The sequence below is a fragment of the Ornithorhynchus anatinus genome, chromosome 1 (genome assembly GCF_004115215.2).
Source record: "Ornithorhynchus anatinus isolate Pmale09 chromosome 1, mOrnAna1.pri.v4, whole genome shotgun sequence".
In the NCBI taxonomy this organism is placed as follows: Eukaryota; Metazoa; Chordata; class Mammalia; order Monotremata; family Ornithorhynchidae; genus Ornithorhynchus; species Ornithorhynchus anatinus.
This window is the reverse complement of record NC_041728.1, coordinates 182,063,785-182,080,235: the sequence shown is the minus strand read 5'-3', so window position 1 is coordinate 182,080,235 and position 16,451 is coordinate 182,063,785. Positions and strand designations below refer to the sequence as shown.

General features: G+C 59.2%; 1 protein-coding gene across 1 annotated transcript in view; it reads right to left on the bottom strand.

The window, feature by feature from the left end:
* SPEG (striated muscle enriched protein kinase) overlaps positions 1–16,451 on the bottom strand; it is a 143,307-nt gene that overhangs the window by 101,911 nt on the left and 24,945 nt on the right. The window contains 4 exon segments of the mRNA XM_029063161.1: positions 1,584–1,727; positions 4,842–5,947; positions 9,673–10,018; positions 11,595–11,684. Coding sequence (XP_028918994.1) covers positions 1,584–1,727; positions 4,842–5,947; positions 9,673–10,018; positions 11,595–11,684 — 1,686 coding nt within the window.

Below are 16,451 nucleotides of genomic sequence, written 5' to 3'. Positions count from 1 at the left end.
GTATTTATTGAGCGCTCACTGTGTGCAGAGCGCCGGACTAAACGCTTGGAAAGTACCATTCGGCACCAGATACCGTCCCTGCCCAACGACGGGCTCACGGTCTAGAAGGGGGGAGACAGGCCACAAAACAAAACGAGTCGACGGGCAATTCGTTCCCAATCGCGCTCGAGTTTCCCAGCACGTCTGTGGCCTGGTGGGGAGAGTCTGGGCCTGGGAGTCAGAAGGACCTGGGTTCTAATCCCCGGATCTGCCACTTGTCTGTTCTGAGACCTTGAGTGAGTCATTTTACTTCTCTGGGCCTCAGTTACCTCATCTGGAAAATGGGGATGGAGACCGTGAGCCCCACATGGGACAGGGATAGTGTCCAACTTGATTAGCTGGTCTCCATCCCGGCGCTTAGTAAGGTGCCTGGCACACAGTAATCGCTTAACGAAGACCATCATTGTTATTATTATTCTAATCCCAGCTCCGCCACTTGTCTGCTATTTGATCTTGGGCAAGCTATTCAACTTCTCTTGGCCTCCGTTCCCTCATCCGGAAAACGGGGATTAAGACTGAGCCTTATGTGGGACAGGGACTGGGTCCAACCTGATTATCTTGTATCTACCCTAGAGCTTAGAACGGTGTTGGGCACCTAGCAAGCGTTTGATAAATGCCATTATTATTAATAGTAGTTATTATTATAATATTCCTCACACCTCACAGCTCTCGGATCTCTCGGCTCATTGTTTCCCACTCCACATCTCTCCCGGCTCTCCCAGCACATTATTCCCCACTCCACTTTGCTCTCGGGTCTCCCGGCACATTATTCCCCACTTCTCTTCACTCTTGGGTCTCCCTGCACATCGTTCCCCACTCCACATCTCTCTCAGGTGTCCCAGCACATTATTCCCCACTTCACTCTCGGGTCTCCCAGCACATTATTCCCAGCTTCTTTTCACTCTCGGGTCTCCCAGCACATTATTCCCCACTTCTCTTCACTCTTGGGCCTCCCCACGCATTATTGCCCACTCCACTTTGCTCTCGGGTCTCCCAGCACATTATTCCCCGCTTCTCTTCACTCTCGGGTCTCCCAGCACATTATTCCCCGCTTCTCTTCACTCTCGGGTCTCCCAGCACATTATTCCCTGCTTCTCTTCACTCTCGGGTCTCCCAGCACATTATTCCCCGCTTCTCTTCACTCTTGGGTCTCCCCTCTCATTATTCCCCACTGCACTTTGCTCTCGGGTCCCCCAGCACATTATTCCCCACTTCTCTTCACTCTCAGTTCTCCCAGCACATTATTCCCCACTCCGCATCTCTCTGGGGGCTCCCAGCACATTATTCCCCACTTCTCTTCACTCTCAGTTCTCCCAGTACATTATTTCCCACTTCTCTTCACTCTCAGGTCTCCCAGCACATTATTCCCCACTTCTCTTCATTCTCGGGTCTCCCCGCACATTATTCCCCACTCCACTTTGCTCTCGGGTCTCCCAGCGCATCCTTCCCCACTCCACATCTCTCTCGGGTCTCCCGGCACATTATTCTCCACTTCTCTTCGCTCTCGGGTCTCCCAGCGCATTGTTCCCCACGCACGGGCTCACCTTGGGGTGACGGGTTGGCTGTGATAATGCACTTGAGCAGCACGTTGGCCCCGGGGGCCACCACCATTCCCTCCACGGGGATTTCAAAGACCGGCGCCTCCAGGGGCTCCTCTTCGGCCGAGACGTAGGAATCGTCCGATGACTCTAACGGAGGAGACGGTGAGATCGAGTGGTGAACTTGGTTTCGTAGTCCCATTTCCCCAGAGTTTTCACCCCGTGCATGCATTTAGAGAAGCAGCCTGGCCCAGTGGCTACAGGCCGGGCCTGGGAATCAGAAGGACCTGGGTTCTAATCCCGACTCCCCCCCTCGTCTGCTGCGTGACCTTGGGCGACTCACTTCACCTCTCTGGACTTCCGCTACCTCATCTGTAAAATGGGATTCGAGACTGTGAGCCCCCCCGCCCCCCCGTGGGACAGGGACTGCGACCAACTCGATTTGCCTGTATCCACCCCAGCGCTTAGTACAGCGCCTGGCACATAGTAAGCGCTTAACAAATAGCACCATCATTTTTATTATTTGTCCTCTCCTGGGAGTGGGAAGAAACTGGGGCTGGGAGTCTGGGGACTTGGGTTTAAATCCCGGCTCCGCCACTCGTCTGCTGGGGGACCTTGGACGAGTCCCTTAACTTCTCGGTGCCTCAGTGACCTCATCTGTAAAATGGGGATTAAGACTGTGAGCCCCACGTGGGACGACCTGATTCCCCTGAGTCTACCCCAGCGCTTAGAACAGTGCTCGGCACATGGTAAGCGCTTAACAAATACCAACATTATCATTCTCTGGGCTTTGGTTTCCTCGCCTACAAAATGGGGGTTCGATAACCGTTCTCCTTCCTCCTTAGACTGTGAGTCCGACGTGAAGGGGGGACTGTGACCTATCTGACTATCTGGTAGCTAACCCAGCTCTTGGGACATAATAATAATAATGTTGGTATTCGTTAAGCGCTTACTATGTGCCGAGCACTGTTCTAAGCGCTGGGGGAGATACAGGGTCATCAGGTTGTCCCACCTGAGGCTCGCAGTTGATCCCCATTTTACAGATGAGGTAACTGAGGCACAGAGAAGTGAAGTGACTCGCCCACAGTCACCCAGCTGACAAGTGGCGGAGCCGGAATTCGAACCCATGACCTCTGACTCCCAAGCCCGGGCTCTCGCCACTGAGCCATGTAGGTGCTTAACAAATACCGTTATTCTCATTATTATTTATTCATATTAATGTCTGTCTTCCCCTCTAGACTGTAAGCTCCTTGTGGACAGGGAACGAATCTAATAATAATAATGTTGGCATTTGTTAAGCGCTTACTATGTGCAGAGCACTGTTCTAAGCGCTGGGGGAGACGCAGGGTAATCAGGTCGTCCCACGTGAGGCTCACGGGTAATCCCCATTTTATAGATGAAGTAACTGAGGCACAGAGAAGTGAAGTGACCTGCCCCCAGTCACCCAGCTGACAAGTGGCAGAGCCGGGAGTAGAACCCATGACCTCTGACTCGGAAGCCCGGGCTCTTTCCACTGAGACGCCGTTATATTGTACTCTCCCAATCACTTGGTCTGCACCCAGTAAGCATTCAAGTAAAATGATCGATTACTGATTAGAATGGAGGCACGTTGTGGGCAGGGAACGTGTCCACCGATTCTGGAATATCGTGCTCTCCCGACTGCTTAGTACAGTGCTCCACACCCGGTAAGTGCTCAAGAAATACGACTGAAACGATTGATGGATTGCTAGGGTGATCTGTGGCCCAGCGAAGAAAAATAGCTTAATCTCCGCCCCGCCGCTTGCCCTGGGCGAGTCACTTCACTTCTCTAGCGCAGTAGATAGAGCCCGGGCCCGGGAGTCAGAAGGTCATGGGTTCTAATCCCGGCTCTGTTACCTATCTGCCGTGTGACCTCGAGCAAGTCCCTTCGCTTCTCTGGGCCTCAGTTACCTCATCTGTCAAATGGGGATTGAGAGCCTCACGTGGGGCAGGGACTGCGTCCAATCCGATTTGCTGCATCCGCCCCGGCGCTTAGTACGGTGCCTGGCACATAGTAAGCGCTTAACAAGTCCCACTGTTATTATTGTTCTCTGGGCCTCAGTTTCCTCAACTGTAAAAGGGGGATTCAATCCCCGTTCTCCCCCCTACCTAGACTGCGAGCCCCACGTGGGACAGGGACTGCGTCCGACCCGATTCCCTTGTATCTATCCCAGCGCTTAGAATGGTGCCTGACACGTAGTAAGCGCTAAACATATAATAATAATAATTAATAATAATTACTAGAATAATCTGGGCCCACCAGACCCCACAACTGGGCAGGGTCTGGCCTGTTCCCTATCAGGCTGCCATTTATTTACTTCTATGAATGTCTGTCTCCCCCTCGTAGCGGGCAGGGAATGCGTCTGTTCTTGTGGACTCTCCCAAGCGCTCAGCACAGTGTTCTGCACGCACCGACTGACCGACTGACTCCTTCACCTGCTGGGAAGGGACGGGGACGGTAAGCTCGTTGTGGGCAGGGAATGTGTCTGTCTGAGGTCGGACTGTCCTCTCCCAAACGCTTAGTCCAGTGTACCGCACACGGTAAGTGCTCAGTAAGTACGACTGACTAAATGAGTGCAAGAGAGAGGGAGGAGATGCCTCAGGTCAATGTTTCTCCCTCCTTCAAAGCCTCGGTGAAAGCCCATCTCCTCCGAGAAGCCTTCCCTGACCGAGCCCCTCTTTCCCTCATCTCCCGCTCCCTTCCGCGTCGCCCCGACTCGCTCCCTTTCCTCAACGCCCCCTCCCAGCCCCACGCCGCTTAGGTCCTTTCGCGCTATTTTATTTATTTGGATCGACGTCCGTTGGTTTGTATCGACGTCTGTCTCCCCCTCCCCAGACGGCTGAACTCGTTGCGGACAGGGATTGAGTCCTCTTTATTGTCGTATTGTACTTTCCCAAGCGCTTAGACCAGCGCTCCGCACCCAGTAAGCGCTTAATGAACGAGGGAAAGGAAGACGCAGGTAAGGGACACGGAGGTAAGGGCGGCCTAGTGACAAGAACACGGGCTCGGGAGTCAGAGGACCGGGGTTCTAATCCCGGCTCCGCCACTTCTCTGCCGTGTGGCCTTGGGGAAGTCACTTAGCTTCTCTGGGCCTCAGTGACCTCATCTGGAAAATGGGGATTAAGAAGCGTGAGCCCCGCGGGGGACAACCCGATGACCTCGGGTGGACCCCGGCGCTTAGAACAGTGCTTGGCACATAGTAAGCGCTTAACCAATGCCATCATCGTTAGTATCGGTATCATTACCCAGGTCCGGCGAGGCGGGCCGGGCCCGGCGGCCCCTGCTGCGGCCCTCCGGTCCCCTGCGGCCCCGGACCTCCCAGGGCTCGTCCTCCTCCGGGCCTCTCCTAGGCCTCTTCTCCGCCTCGGGCCCGGTGCGGTTCTTCTCCAGATCCCGGAGGCCGGAGGTCTCCTGACCCGGCCCGGCCCAGGGCAGGAAGCGCACGGCCTGCGCCGGAGGGTCTCTCTTGCGGCCCGTGGGGGTCCCGGTCCTGGACTCGGGGGGCTCGCTGGCCGGCCGGGGGCTCTGGGCCTCCGGGAGACCCCGGCCCGAGGCCGGAGAGGGGGCCCGCTCCCTGCGACGCACCTCTTGGCGAGGGCTGACCGGCCTCGGGCCCCCCAACCCCAGGGGTCGGAGACCCCTCTCGACGCCCAACCCGGGCGTCTCCGGCTCCCCGAGGGTCTCCCGTCCCCCGTCCCCGGCCGGACCCTTGGGGATCGGGGGTCGGGGGGGGAAGAGAGGGGGCTCCCCGGGGTCTCGGGGAGAGGGGGCCCGGCGCAGGGTGTCGCGGAGGGACTCGTGGGACCGCACCAGCTCCTCCCGGGAAGCCGAGCGCCGGATGCGGCCTAATTCCTGGGAGAAGCGGAATTCCAGGTGGGAGGCCGGACTGAGCTGGCGGATCCTCTCGTCCAGGGAGGCCGCCCGCTCCCGGAATGCCCGGCGTCGCTGGTCCAGGCCTCCGGGCTCCCGCAGCTCCTCCCTCGACGCCCCGGGGCTGCCCTCCGTCTTGGGGTGGTCCAGGGAGCGGGCTTTGCGCAGGGGCATCCAGGCCCGCACGGGCTGGGGCGAAGCGCTGCGCTCCAGGCTGCGCCGTCGCTCCTCGAAGAACTGCAGCTTGTCCAGGATGCGGGAGCCGGTGCGGGTCGGGCGCGGGGAGCGGGGCGTGGGGGACGTCGGGGCTCCGGGGCCGGGGGCCGGGGGGACGGGCCCGGGCGGGGGGCGTCTGCCCATCCGAGGGGAGGGCGGCGGGAGCAGGGCCGCCTTGGACGGGGGCGGCGGGGCCGGGGGTCTCGGCGGGCCGCCGGCCTTCCGAGGCTGGGGGTCGGGGTCTTCTCTCCATGGCGGGACGCTGCTGGACCAGAAAGGGGGAGAAAAGCCAGGCGGCGTCAGGGGGGACTCGAGTCGGGCAGGGGGCGGGGAGGGAGGGGCGCCTGGGTTCTCTATCCATTCGTGATAATAATAATGATGGCATTTGTTAAGCACTTACTATGTGCCAAGCACTGGGGGAGATAGAGGGTCATCAGCTTGTCCCACGTGGGCCTCACACTTTTAATCCCCATTTTACAGATGAGGTAACTGAGGGCCAGAGGAGTGAAGTGACTTGCCCAAGGCCACACAGCAGACAAGTGGCCGGGGCGGGATTAGAACCCGCCACCTCCGCCTCCCGAGCCCGGGCCTTTGCCACTAGGCCACGCCGCTTCCTGGGTCCGTGTCCCCCACCTTCCCGCCCCCAGACTGTCAGCTCGTTGTGGGCAGGGAATGCGTCTGGGAAGCAGAGTGGCCTAATGGCCGGAGCCCGGGCCTGGGAGCCAGAAAGATCATGGGTTCTAATCCTGATTGTCTGCTGTGTGACCTTGGGCAAGTCACTTTAACTTCTCTGTGCCTCAGTTCCCTCCTCCGTGAAATGAAGATGAAGACTGTGAACCCCGGGGGGGACGGGAACCGTGGCCAACCCGATTATTTTGTTTCTACGGGAAATGAGGCCCAGAGACGCGAAGTGGCTTGCCCAGTGTCACCCAGCGGACAAGTGGTGGAGCCGCGATTAGAACCCACGACCCCGCGCTCTATCCACTACGCCACGCTGCTTCTACGCTTAAAACGGTGCTAGGCACATAGTCAGTGCTTAACAAGTACCGTACTACTACTACTAATAACGATAATAACAGTTATTATCCTTATTATGATTATGTGGGCCCGCCCGATCCGTCCGATACCGCTGTGGGCGGGGAACGTGTCTGTTATATCATGTGGTCCTCTCCCAAGCGCTTAGGGCGGCGTTCGGCCCAGAGCGAGCGCTCGATAAATACGATTGAACGGACGGATGAACGAAGGGTGGTGTGGCCGATCTGCGGGGGGCCGGGGTGGGGTGGGGGTCCAGGGGCTGCGAGATCAGGGGGTGCGGGGTTCGGGGGGGCTGCCTTCTCAGGAGGTGCTCCACAAATGAGGGACTGAAGGATGTGAACTTTCTAGGGAAAGCGGGGGTGCTCCCTCCTCCCCCTCTAGACGGTAAGCTCACCGTTCGATTGCTGTATTGTCCTTTCCCAAGCGCTTAGTAGAGTGTTCTGCACACCGTAAGCGCTCAATAAATACCACTGATTGACCGAGACAGGGGCGTTTTATGTATTTATACGGCTGTCTGCTGACTTGTTTTGACGTCTGTCTCCCCCCCGACCCCGCAGACCGGGAGCTCGTTGTGGGCAGGGATTGTCTCTCTTTATTGCTGAATCGTACTTGCCCAAGCGCTTAGTAGAGCGTTCTGCACACTGTAAGCGCTCAGTAAACACGACTGAATGAATGAATCCCGGGAAAGGAGAGGGCAGGCTATTTCACGGGATGTAGGGAGGGATAGAGAAGCAGCGTGGCTCAGTGGAAAGAGCCCGGGCTTGGGAGTCAGAGGGCATGGGTTCGAATCCCGGCTCTGCCACTTGTCAGCTGGGTGACTCTGGGCAACTCAAGTCACTTCTCTGTGCCTCAGTGACCTCATCTGTAAAATGGGGATGAAGACTGTGAGCCCCACGTGGGACAACCCGATTCCCCTGTGTCTACCCCAGCGCTTAGAACAGTGCTCTGCACATAGTAAGCGCTTAACAAATGCCAACATTATTATTACTGTGTCTGTTTCTTGTTCTACTGCCCTCTCCCAAGTCTTTAGTACAGTGCTCTGCACACCGTAAGCGCTCAGTAAACACGACTGAATGAATGAATCCCGGGAAAGGAGAGGGCAGGCTATTTCACGGGATGTAAGGAGGGAGTGTGTCTGTTTCTGGTTCTACCGCCCTCTCCCAAATCTTTAGTCCACTGTTCTGCACCCAGTAAGCGCTCAATAAATACGATCGACTGACTCGCTGAGACGGGGGCCACCTGGGGAAGTCTGCGAAAGGAGGCGGCAGGTTTTCACGGGATGTGGGGCGGGAATGTGTCCGTTTGTTGGCAGATTGTCCTCTCCCAAGCGTTCAGTCCAGTGCTCTGCACCCAGTAAGCGCTCAACAAATACGACTGAACGAATGAAACATCGGGGCCTTGGGGTGGGCTGGACGTTGCCGAGAAGGGAAATGGGGGGGGGGGGGGTGGGGGGGGGGGGTTGGATGGACCCTCTGGGGAGATGAGGGGCAGGTGGGGTGGGGGGATGCTTAAATTATAAGCTCGCTGTGGGCAGGGAATGTGTCTGCTTATTGTTCTATTGTCCTCTCCCAAGCGCTTAGCCCAGTGCTCTGCACACAGTAAGCGCTCGGGACGTACGATCGAATGAACGAATGACTCTCCAGGGAGGAGGAGACGGCGTTCGGGTGCTTGTGGCTCCCTCTGCTCGAAGCCTGACTACTGTAGCACACAGAGTGCGCAAGAGGTTACCATGGCAACTCCAGGTTCTGGTGGGGACCGGTTGCACGGTTGGGGAGGGGGGTGCCCTGGGGGTAGAGCGACCCCCCCAACCGGGGCTTCTGCCTGGCATCCCCCCAAGCCCCTTCCCTCCCGGCCCCCTCCTCTCAGAGAGGCCTCCGGTCTCGGCCATCATCTGTTGCCCATCTCCCCCCCCCCCCCCCCGCCAGATGACGAGCCGGTGGGTTTAAAGGGGAGGAGGTCTGGTCCCTCCCCCACCCCGTCACCGCCCCCTCCCCAGCCCCAGATCCCAAGCTGTCCTCTTACCACCCTCTCTGGCCCAAGCTCCCCGCCCGGGCACTGCCAGAGCTATTTTTAGCCCTGCAGCAGCCAAGTAAAACTAGCTGGAAGGGGGCGGAGGTTGGGGGCGGGGGCCGCAATTAAAACGGCTGCAAAAAAGGGACAGGGTCTTGAGGGAGGTGGGTTTGAGCTGCCACTCTGGTCCAGCCCTCCTGCCCACCGTCCCCTCTCTGCTTCCCGCCCTCCGCTCGCCCCAGCCCTCCGCCTCACTCCCCGCCTTCTGTCGGCCCCCCCCTCCTCAGTTTGCTTCCCTGAACCTTCTCCCAACTGCCTCCCTGTCTCGCTCCACCCGCTCTCTCTTCCTCCCTTTAGCCCCTCTCCCCACCCCACTCCTCTTTTCCTACTGCTTCGCCCCTCCCCGGTCTTCCCAGCACCTCCAGAGGGCCAAAGGCATCCATGAAAAAAAAAAAAAGGTCAAATGGGAACAGAAATGTGACTGGAAAATGGGAGGGGGGGGGGCAAGAGCAGATGGAAAGATGACAGGGGCCTGAGATTAAGGAAGGGGCCGGAGGCACGAAGGAAGCCCGTGGAGACACCCTTGTCTGAGTGTGCGTGTGGGGGGGGAGGGGAAGGGGGTTGGGGAGGGCTGTGGGGGGAGTCTAGTTGGGAGAGGATTAGGACCAGGCTGGATTAGGACGAGGCTATGGCAAGGGGCCTTCACAGTCGCCGGCTGAGACCTGGGAAGGGGGCGGTTGAAGGAGACGGTGAGGCCGGAGAGATATCGGGGCGCGGGCGGGACGGATGAGAGAGGGTCAGGCAGCCGCGGGGTGACGGGAAGGGGCAGAAGGGCGCAGTGCCGAGCGGGTAGAAGGGGCGGTGACGGGGCAGTGCCGAGGGCAGAGGCGGGCCGTGACGGGGAAGTGCCGAGAGGGAGCGGGCCCGGCCGAGGTGGTTACTTACACATGGTTCGAGAGGACTCGTCCTCTGTACAGGCTGAATGCGCTGCCGTACAGGTCTCCGGCCACCGAGAGGCTATCCTCTGACCCCCAGCTTGTGCCCACCACCGGCAGGTCGGCACGAGACGCCCGCACCAGCGGCTCCACCCCCAGGTGCCGCGGCCCGGGCCCGGCGCCGTGTGCTTGCCTTGGGCTGCTCTGGGCCCGACGGGCCTCCCCTCCGCGGACGCCCACCTCCTGCTCCAGCACGGTCTGCCCGCTGCCCCACCGGCTCGCCTGATCCTCTGAGGTGTCCGTCACAGAGGTCGGGGGCGTATCCAGGGAGGTGCCCACCAGGGTGTCCGAGCCCCCTGCACACACAGAGAGAGAGAGAGAGAGGGGAGGACACGGAGACTGTGGTCCTGGGAGTCGTTCATCTACTCAGTCGTATTTAAGATCGACGGGGTTTGGTACGCGCTTACTCTGGGCCCGGCACTGTTAATAATAATAATGATGTTGGTATTTGTTAAGCGATTACTATGTGCCGAGCACCGTTCTAAGCGCTGGGGTAGACATAGGGGAATCAGGTCGTCCCACGTGGGGCTCACAGTCTTAATCCCCATTTTACAGATGAGGGAACTGAGGCACGGAGAAGTTAAGTGACTCGCCCACAGTCCCACAGCCGACAAGTGGCAGAGCTGGGATTCGAACTCATGAGCCCTGACTCCAAAGCCCATGCTCTTTCCACTGAGCCACGCTGCTTCTCCAAGCAGCGCTTGTTCTCGGCCCCGGGGTAGATACAGGGTCGTCCCTCGTGGGGCTCACGGTCTTCATCCCCTCTCTGACAGAGGAGGGAACTGAGGCACAGAGAATTAGGCGCCCAGCCCAAGGTCACGCAGCAGACGGGTGGCGGGGCCGGGATTAGAACCCACGTCGTCTGACTCCCGAGGCGGGCTCTTGCCACCGGGCCACGCGGCTGGTCCGTATTGAGCGCTTACTTTGCGTAGGGCTTTCGGTCAGTCGTATTCTTTGAGCGCTTACGGTGGGCAGAGCACTGTATTAAGCGCTTGGGGGAGTACGCTACAAAAATATACACACTCCCTGCCCACCACGAGCTTACGGTCTAGAGCGACGGGTGACGATCATCAATACGAATAAATAACATTACAGACCTGTACGCGGATCGATGCATCTGTCCGTGAGCCTCACGTGGGACAACCTCATTGTCCTGTATCTCCCCCAGCGCTTAGAACAGTGCTCTGCACACAGTAAGTGCTTAACGAATACCAACATTATTATTATTATCTGGGTACGTAGATAGACGTCCATAGATGTACCTAGATACGTACATAGAGAAGCAGCGTGGCTTAGTGAAAAGGGTCTGGGCTCGGGAGTCCGAGGACGTGGGTTCTAATCCCGGCTCCGCCACTTGTCTGCTGCGTGACCTCGGACAAGTCACTGAACTTCTCTGTGCCTCAGTGACCTCATCTGGAAAATGGGGATTAAGACTCGAGCCCCCTGTGGAATCCACCCCAGTGCCTAGAACAGTGCTTGGCGCGTAGTAAGCGCTTAACAAATCCCATGATTACTGCGAGCCCGTCATTGGGCAGGGATGGTCTCTATCTGTTGCCGAATTGTCCATTCCAAGCGCTTAGTCCAGTGCTCTGCCCATAGTAAGCGCTCAATAAATACTGTTGAATGAATGAATGAATTATTATTACATAAGTATGGTGGGGCACTCATTCATTCGATTCGCTCATTCATTCAATCGTATTTTTGAGCACCTACTGTGCGCAGAGCGCTGTACTAAGCGCTTGGGAGAGGACGATAGAACAATAAAGAGACGGGGTCCCCGTCCAAAACGAGCTTACGGTCTAGAGGGGGAGGCAGACGTGAAATAAATGAAACTACCCCCCCCCCCCGCCCCCCGCCCTAAGTCGGGCTCACCTGTGGAGATGCTGAAGGCCCCTTGGTCCTGATGTCCCCGTCGGGGGGTCCCTTGGGGATGGATGGCCTCATCCTCGCCCGTCTCCGAGTCTGGAGGAGGAGGCCGGGTGAGCGGTCGGTCCCCTCCCCGCCTCCCCCGGGGCCGGGCCCCTCTCTCGGCTCTGCCCGGGGCCTACCCGCTTACCCGCGGTCCCCACGCTCTGCCCGGGCCTACCCGCTTACCGGCGGTCCTCCCGCTCTGCCCGGGCCTACCCCGCGGTCCCCCGCTCTGCCCGGGCCTACCCTCTTACCCACCATCCCCCTCTCTGTCCCTGGCAGGGAGGGAGACCAGGCCTTTCCCATTGGCCCTGGCATTCTGGAGAAGGCATTCTGAAGAATCCTCGATGCTCTGAGGATTTTCCATCTCCCTGCCTCCTCTCCTTCTTGGTTCCTCCCACACCATTCTGCTCCTGGCAGCCATCCCCTGTTCCCTCCCGGTTGCTCACGCCCCCATGCCCACGGTGCTCCTTAGCGGCGGGGTCCGCCCCGCCTCCATCGGCCTGGGAGGGGGCATCTCCCCACCACCTACCGGAGCATCCCGGCCCGGCCAGACCCCGCGGCAGGACCCCTGGGTTCCTAGGAGGCGGAAGGGGACCCCCTCCCAGGACCCCCGCTGGGGACTGACACCCGTGTCTTACTGGCCGGGGGTGTCCGACGACCGGCTGCAGGCCGGGCCCGGGTCCTCGGCTCTGGGCCGGCGGGAGGGTGGAGGGGGCGGGGGGCTGGGCCGGGACCCCCTTCCCCGTGAGAGAGGAGCAGGGGCGAGGCGGGGCCGGGGAGGGTTTCCTACCGTAACTTTGCTTTCTGCAGGAGCGGAAAACTTCGCTTCCATTAGGAGCAGCAGGAGAGAGACATCGACAGACCGTTACCAGAGCTTCTACGGGGAGGGACTCGATCGGCTGACGGGGAGGGGCGGGAAACGGGGGGCCCGGCACCCCGAGAAAGGGACTGGGAAACGGGCGGGTTCCCCTATCACCAAGGGCTCCAGGATTAATATTAACGACGGTACTTGTTAAGCGCTTACTATGGGTCAAGCCCTGATCGAAGCGCCGGGGTTGGACGTAACCCCGTCCCGCACGGAGCTCTCAGTCTTGATCCCCGTTTTACAGACGAGGGAACCGAGGCCCGGAGCAGCCAAGCGACCCGCCCGAGGTCACACAGCGGACAAGTGGCGGGGCCGGGATGAGAACCCGCGTCCTCCGACGCCCAGGCCCGGGCTCTACCCACTGGGTCACGCTCCCTTCTCTCGTCCTCATTTCCCCTCCTCCCTCTCCCTTCTGCGTCACCCTTTCCCTTGGATTTGCACCCTCTATTCACCCCACCTTCGGCTCCACGGCACTTATTACCCGCATCCGTAATTGCAGGGCACGCGTCTACCAACTCCGTCCTATCGGATTCTCCCGAGCACTCAATCCAGTGCTCCGCACACGGTAAGCCCTACGATGGATCGAGCGAGCGATCCTCTCTCCCCGCTCTCCGCACGTCGAAGGGGTCTTGGAATGCGTCCAGGATGGGCAGAACCCCGGGGTCCCCGTCTCCGTGCCCACATCCGCTTCCCCCGACCGCCCACCTGCCCGGCTACCTCCTGCTGCACCAAGAACTCACATCCACCCACTCGGCTAAAATCGCCGCCGGAAGTCACAGGCCTGTTGCAACTACACAGACGCGCGCACACACACGCTCTCTCCCGGGCACACACACAGGCAGCGTCGAGCGCTCCTTCTGAACCGCGCACACACACCCCCCGGGGGGATCTCACGTGCTGTCGCCCACCTGTGCCCGCCCGCCCACCGGCTCATCCAAACACGTGATCCACGTGTCACACAGCCACAGTCCCTCTCCGCTCAAGGAACCCGGGTTCCCCAAACCCCCGTCGCCCCAACTCTTCACCTCCCCCAATTCCTCAGCTCGTCGGGTCGATTAGCCCGGACGCCCCGGATTCCTGGGGCTCCTTTCCAGCTTTCCCACAATCACACTGGGCCCAGGGGAAGACTGGGGGGAGCGGTCAGGGTTTTCCCGCCAACAGTGAGTGACATCCCCTTCTTTCCTCCATCGTGAGCGAGATTCTCCCCGCTCAGGGTGGACCTTCCCAATCTCTTCGGCCCATCACGCCTAGCCCGGCCTCCTGACCATCTTCCTTCCCCTTCCGGGCCGAACGGGGGTCGCCGAGGGGCCGGCGGCGACCCCTGTCCGGGGTCAGTAATTAGGCCGAAAGGAAGGCACCAGCCCGAGGCTGCGCTCTGGGGAGGGATGGGGGGTGAGTTGGGATCGCCTGGGGGGCGGCTAGCACCCACCGTAGAAGTCTGGACAGGTTGGGGGGTGTGGGGGTGTGGGGGTAGGGGGCCGGGGCAGGGGCCGGGAGGGAAGGGCGGCCACGGTCCCACGCACCATGGGTCAGGCGGCTGAAGGCTCGTCGCGAGTGGCCGGTTTTCTGAAAGACAAAAACCGAGGCGGATTGGGGAGGGATTCCAAGCCCACCCTTCGAGCCTCAGCCACCCCATTCGTCGTCGGCCCCCAACTCGGAGCCGTCGCCCCCCCCCCGGCTTTGAAATGGGAGTGGGGCTTGGGGGCGTGGGTGGAGGGGGGGATGTTGGGGAAGGAGAGAAAGCCCCCCGGAGTAAGAGGAGGAGGAGGTGGTGGGATGGGGGTGAGTTATAGGAGGAAGTTGGGCGGGGGGAGCTGCTGGGAAAGGAAAGAAATCTCCTTGGAATTAGAGGAGGAAGTGAGGGGGGCCTGCTGAGGAAGGAGAGAAAGCCCTTCGGAGTTAGGGGAGATGGGGGGATGCTGAGGAAGGAGAGAGAGCCCCTTGGAATTAGAGATGGAAGCGGACGGATGAAGGCCCGCTGGGGAAGGAAAGTTTCTCGGAATTAGAGGAGGAAGAGGGGGGACAGAGGGAAGCTGCTGGGCAAGGAGAGAAAAATCCTCGGAATTAGAGGAAAAAGTGGGGGATGAGGGGGTTGCTGAGGAAGGAGAGAAAGACCCTCAGAATTAGAAAAGAAAGCGGGGGGACGGAGAGGCTGCTGGGGACGGAGAGGAAGTTCCTCAGAATTAGAGGAGGAAGTGGGCGGGGGGGGGGGGGCTGCTGGGGAAGGAGAGAAAGTTTCTCGGAATTAGAGGAGGAAGTCAGGGGAACAGAGAGAGGCTGCTGGGGAAGGAGAGAAAAACCTTTGGAATTAGAGGAAGAAGTGGGCGGTGGGGGGGTTGCTGGGGAAGGAGAGAAAGACCTTCAGAATTAGAGAAGGAAGTGGGGGGGGACGAAGGGGGCGATGCTGGGGAAGGAGAGAAAGCCCATCGGAATTGGGGGGGAAAAGGGGGACGAGGGGCTGCTGGTGAAGGAGAGGAAGTTCCTCAGAATTAGAGGAGGATTTTTTCTGTCAGTTGCTCAGTGCAGCCCCCTGCCCCTCGCCCCCCTAAGATGGGCAAGCTCCCTCCCGGAGCAGAGAGCAGCGTCCTCCCCCCTTTCCTCCCCACTCCAGTGTGTCCCCCCCAACCTTCCTCTCCTCTTCCCCCAGCCCACCAAAGCCCCCACAGCACCTATTTCAACGTCTGTCTCCCCAGAGACCGTCAGCTCCTTGTGGGCAAGGGCGCAGGCCTAGCAACTCTGGTAGATTGGACTCACCCCAGCACTGAGAACTGGGCTCTGCACACAGTAAGTGTTCAATAAAGCCTGGCTCAGTGGCAAGAGCCCGGGCTTGGGAGTCGGAGATCGTGGGTTCGAATCCCAACTCTGCCATTTGTCAGCTGTGTGACCGTGGGCCAGTCGCTTCACTTCTCTGGGCCTCAGTGACCTCATCTGTAAAATGGGGATGAAGACCGGGAGCCCCACGTGGGACAACCTGACGACCCTGTATCTGGCCCAGCGCTTAGAACAGTGCTCTGCACAGAGTAAGCGCTTAACAAATGCCATCATTATTCTCTGGGCCTCAATGACCTCATCTGGAAAATGGGGATGGAGTCCGTGAGCCCCACGCGGGACGACCTGATGACCTTGTAGCTACCCCCGCGCTTAGAACGGTGCTCTGCACATAGTAAGTGCTTAACAAATACCAAAGTTATTATTATATTACCCCAGCGCTTAGAACAGTGCTTGGCACAGAGTAAGCGCTTAACAAATTCCATAATTATTATTATTCTCCGTACCTCAGTGACCTCATCTGTAAAAAGGGGATGAAGACTGTGAGCCCCACGTGGGACGACCTGATGATCCTGTATCTATTCCAGCACTTAGAATTGTGCCCAGGACATAGTAAGCGCTTAACAAATGCCATGATTATCATTATTACTATTATTATTGATTGATCGATTGATGGATCGCTAGCCTCTGACCTCGACTAATTCCACAGGTGTGCAGATGTTCATAGAGGAGGAGGCAAGGCTTCCCGGAGGGACCGGAGCACCGTAGAGGGGTGGGAGCACTGTAAAGGAGTGGGAGCACTATAGGGGGTGGGAGGTGGGGATGGGGGTGTGCCTAGGGGGGGTCAGGAAGGGGCGGTAACTCACTGCGGGGAGGGGAGGGCAGAAGATGATCCGAGGGACACGGAAATATGACCAGAAATATGAACTAGACTTGCCGGAGCCCAGGCCCGGGAGTCAGAAGGACCTGGGTTCTAATCCCGCCTCTGCCACGTGTCCTCTGGGTGACTTTGGGCGAGTCACTTCACTTCTCTGTACCTCAGTGATCTGTAAAAGGGGGATAAGAGTGTGAGCCCCATGTGGGACTGGGACTGTGTCCTACCTGATTAACTTGGGGGAAGCAGTGTGGCTCAGTGGAAAGAGCCTGGGCTTCGGAGTCAGAGGTCATGGGTTCGACCCCCGGCT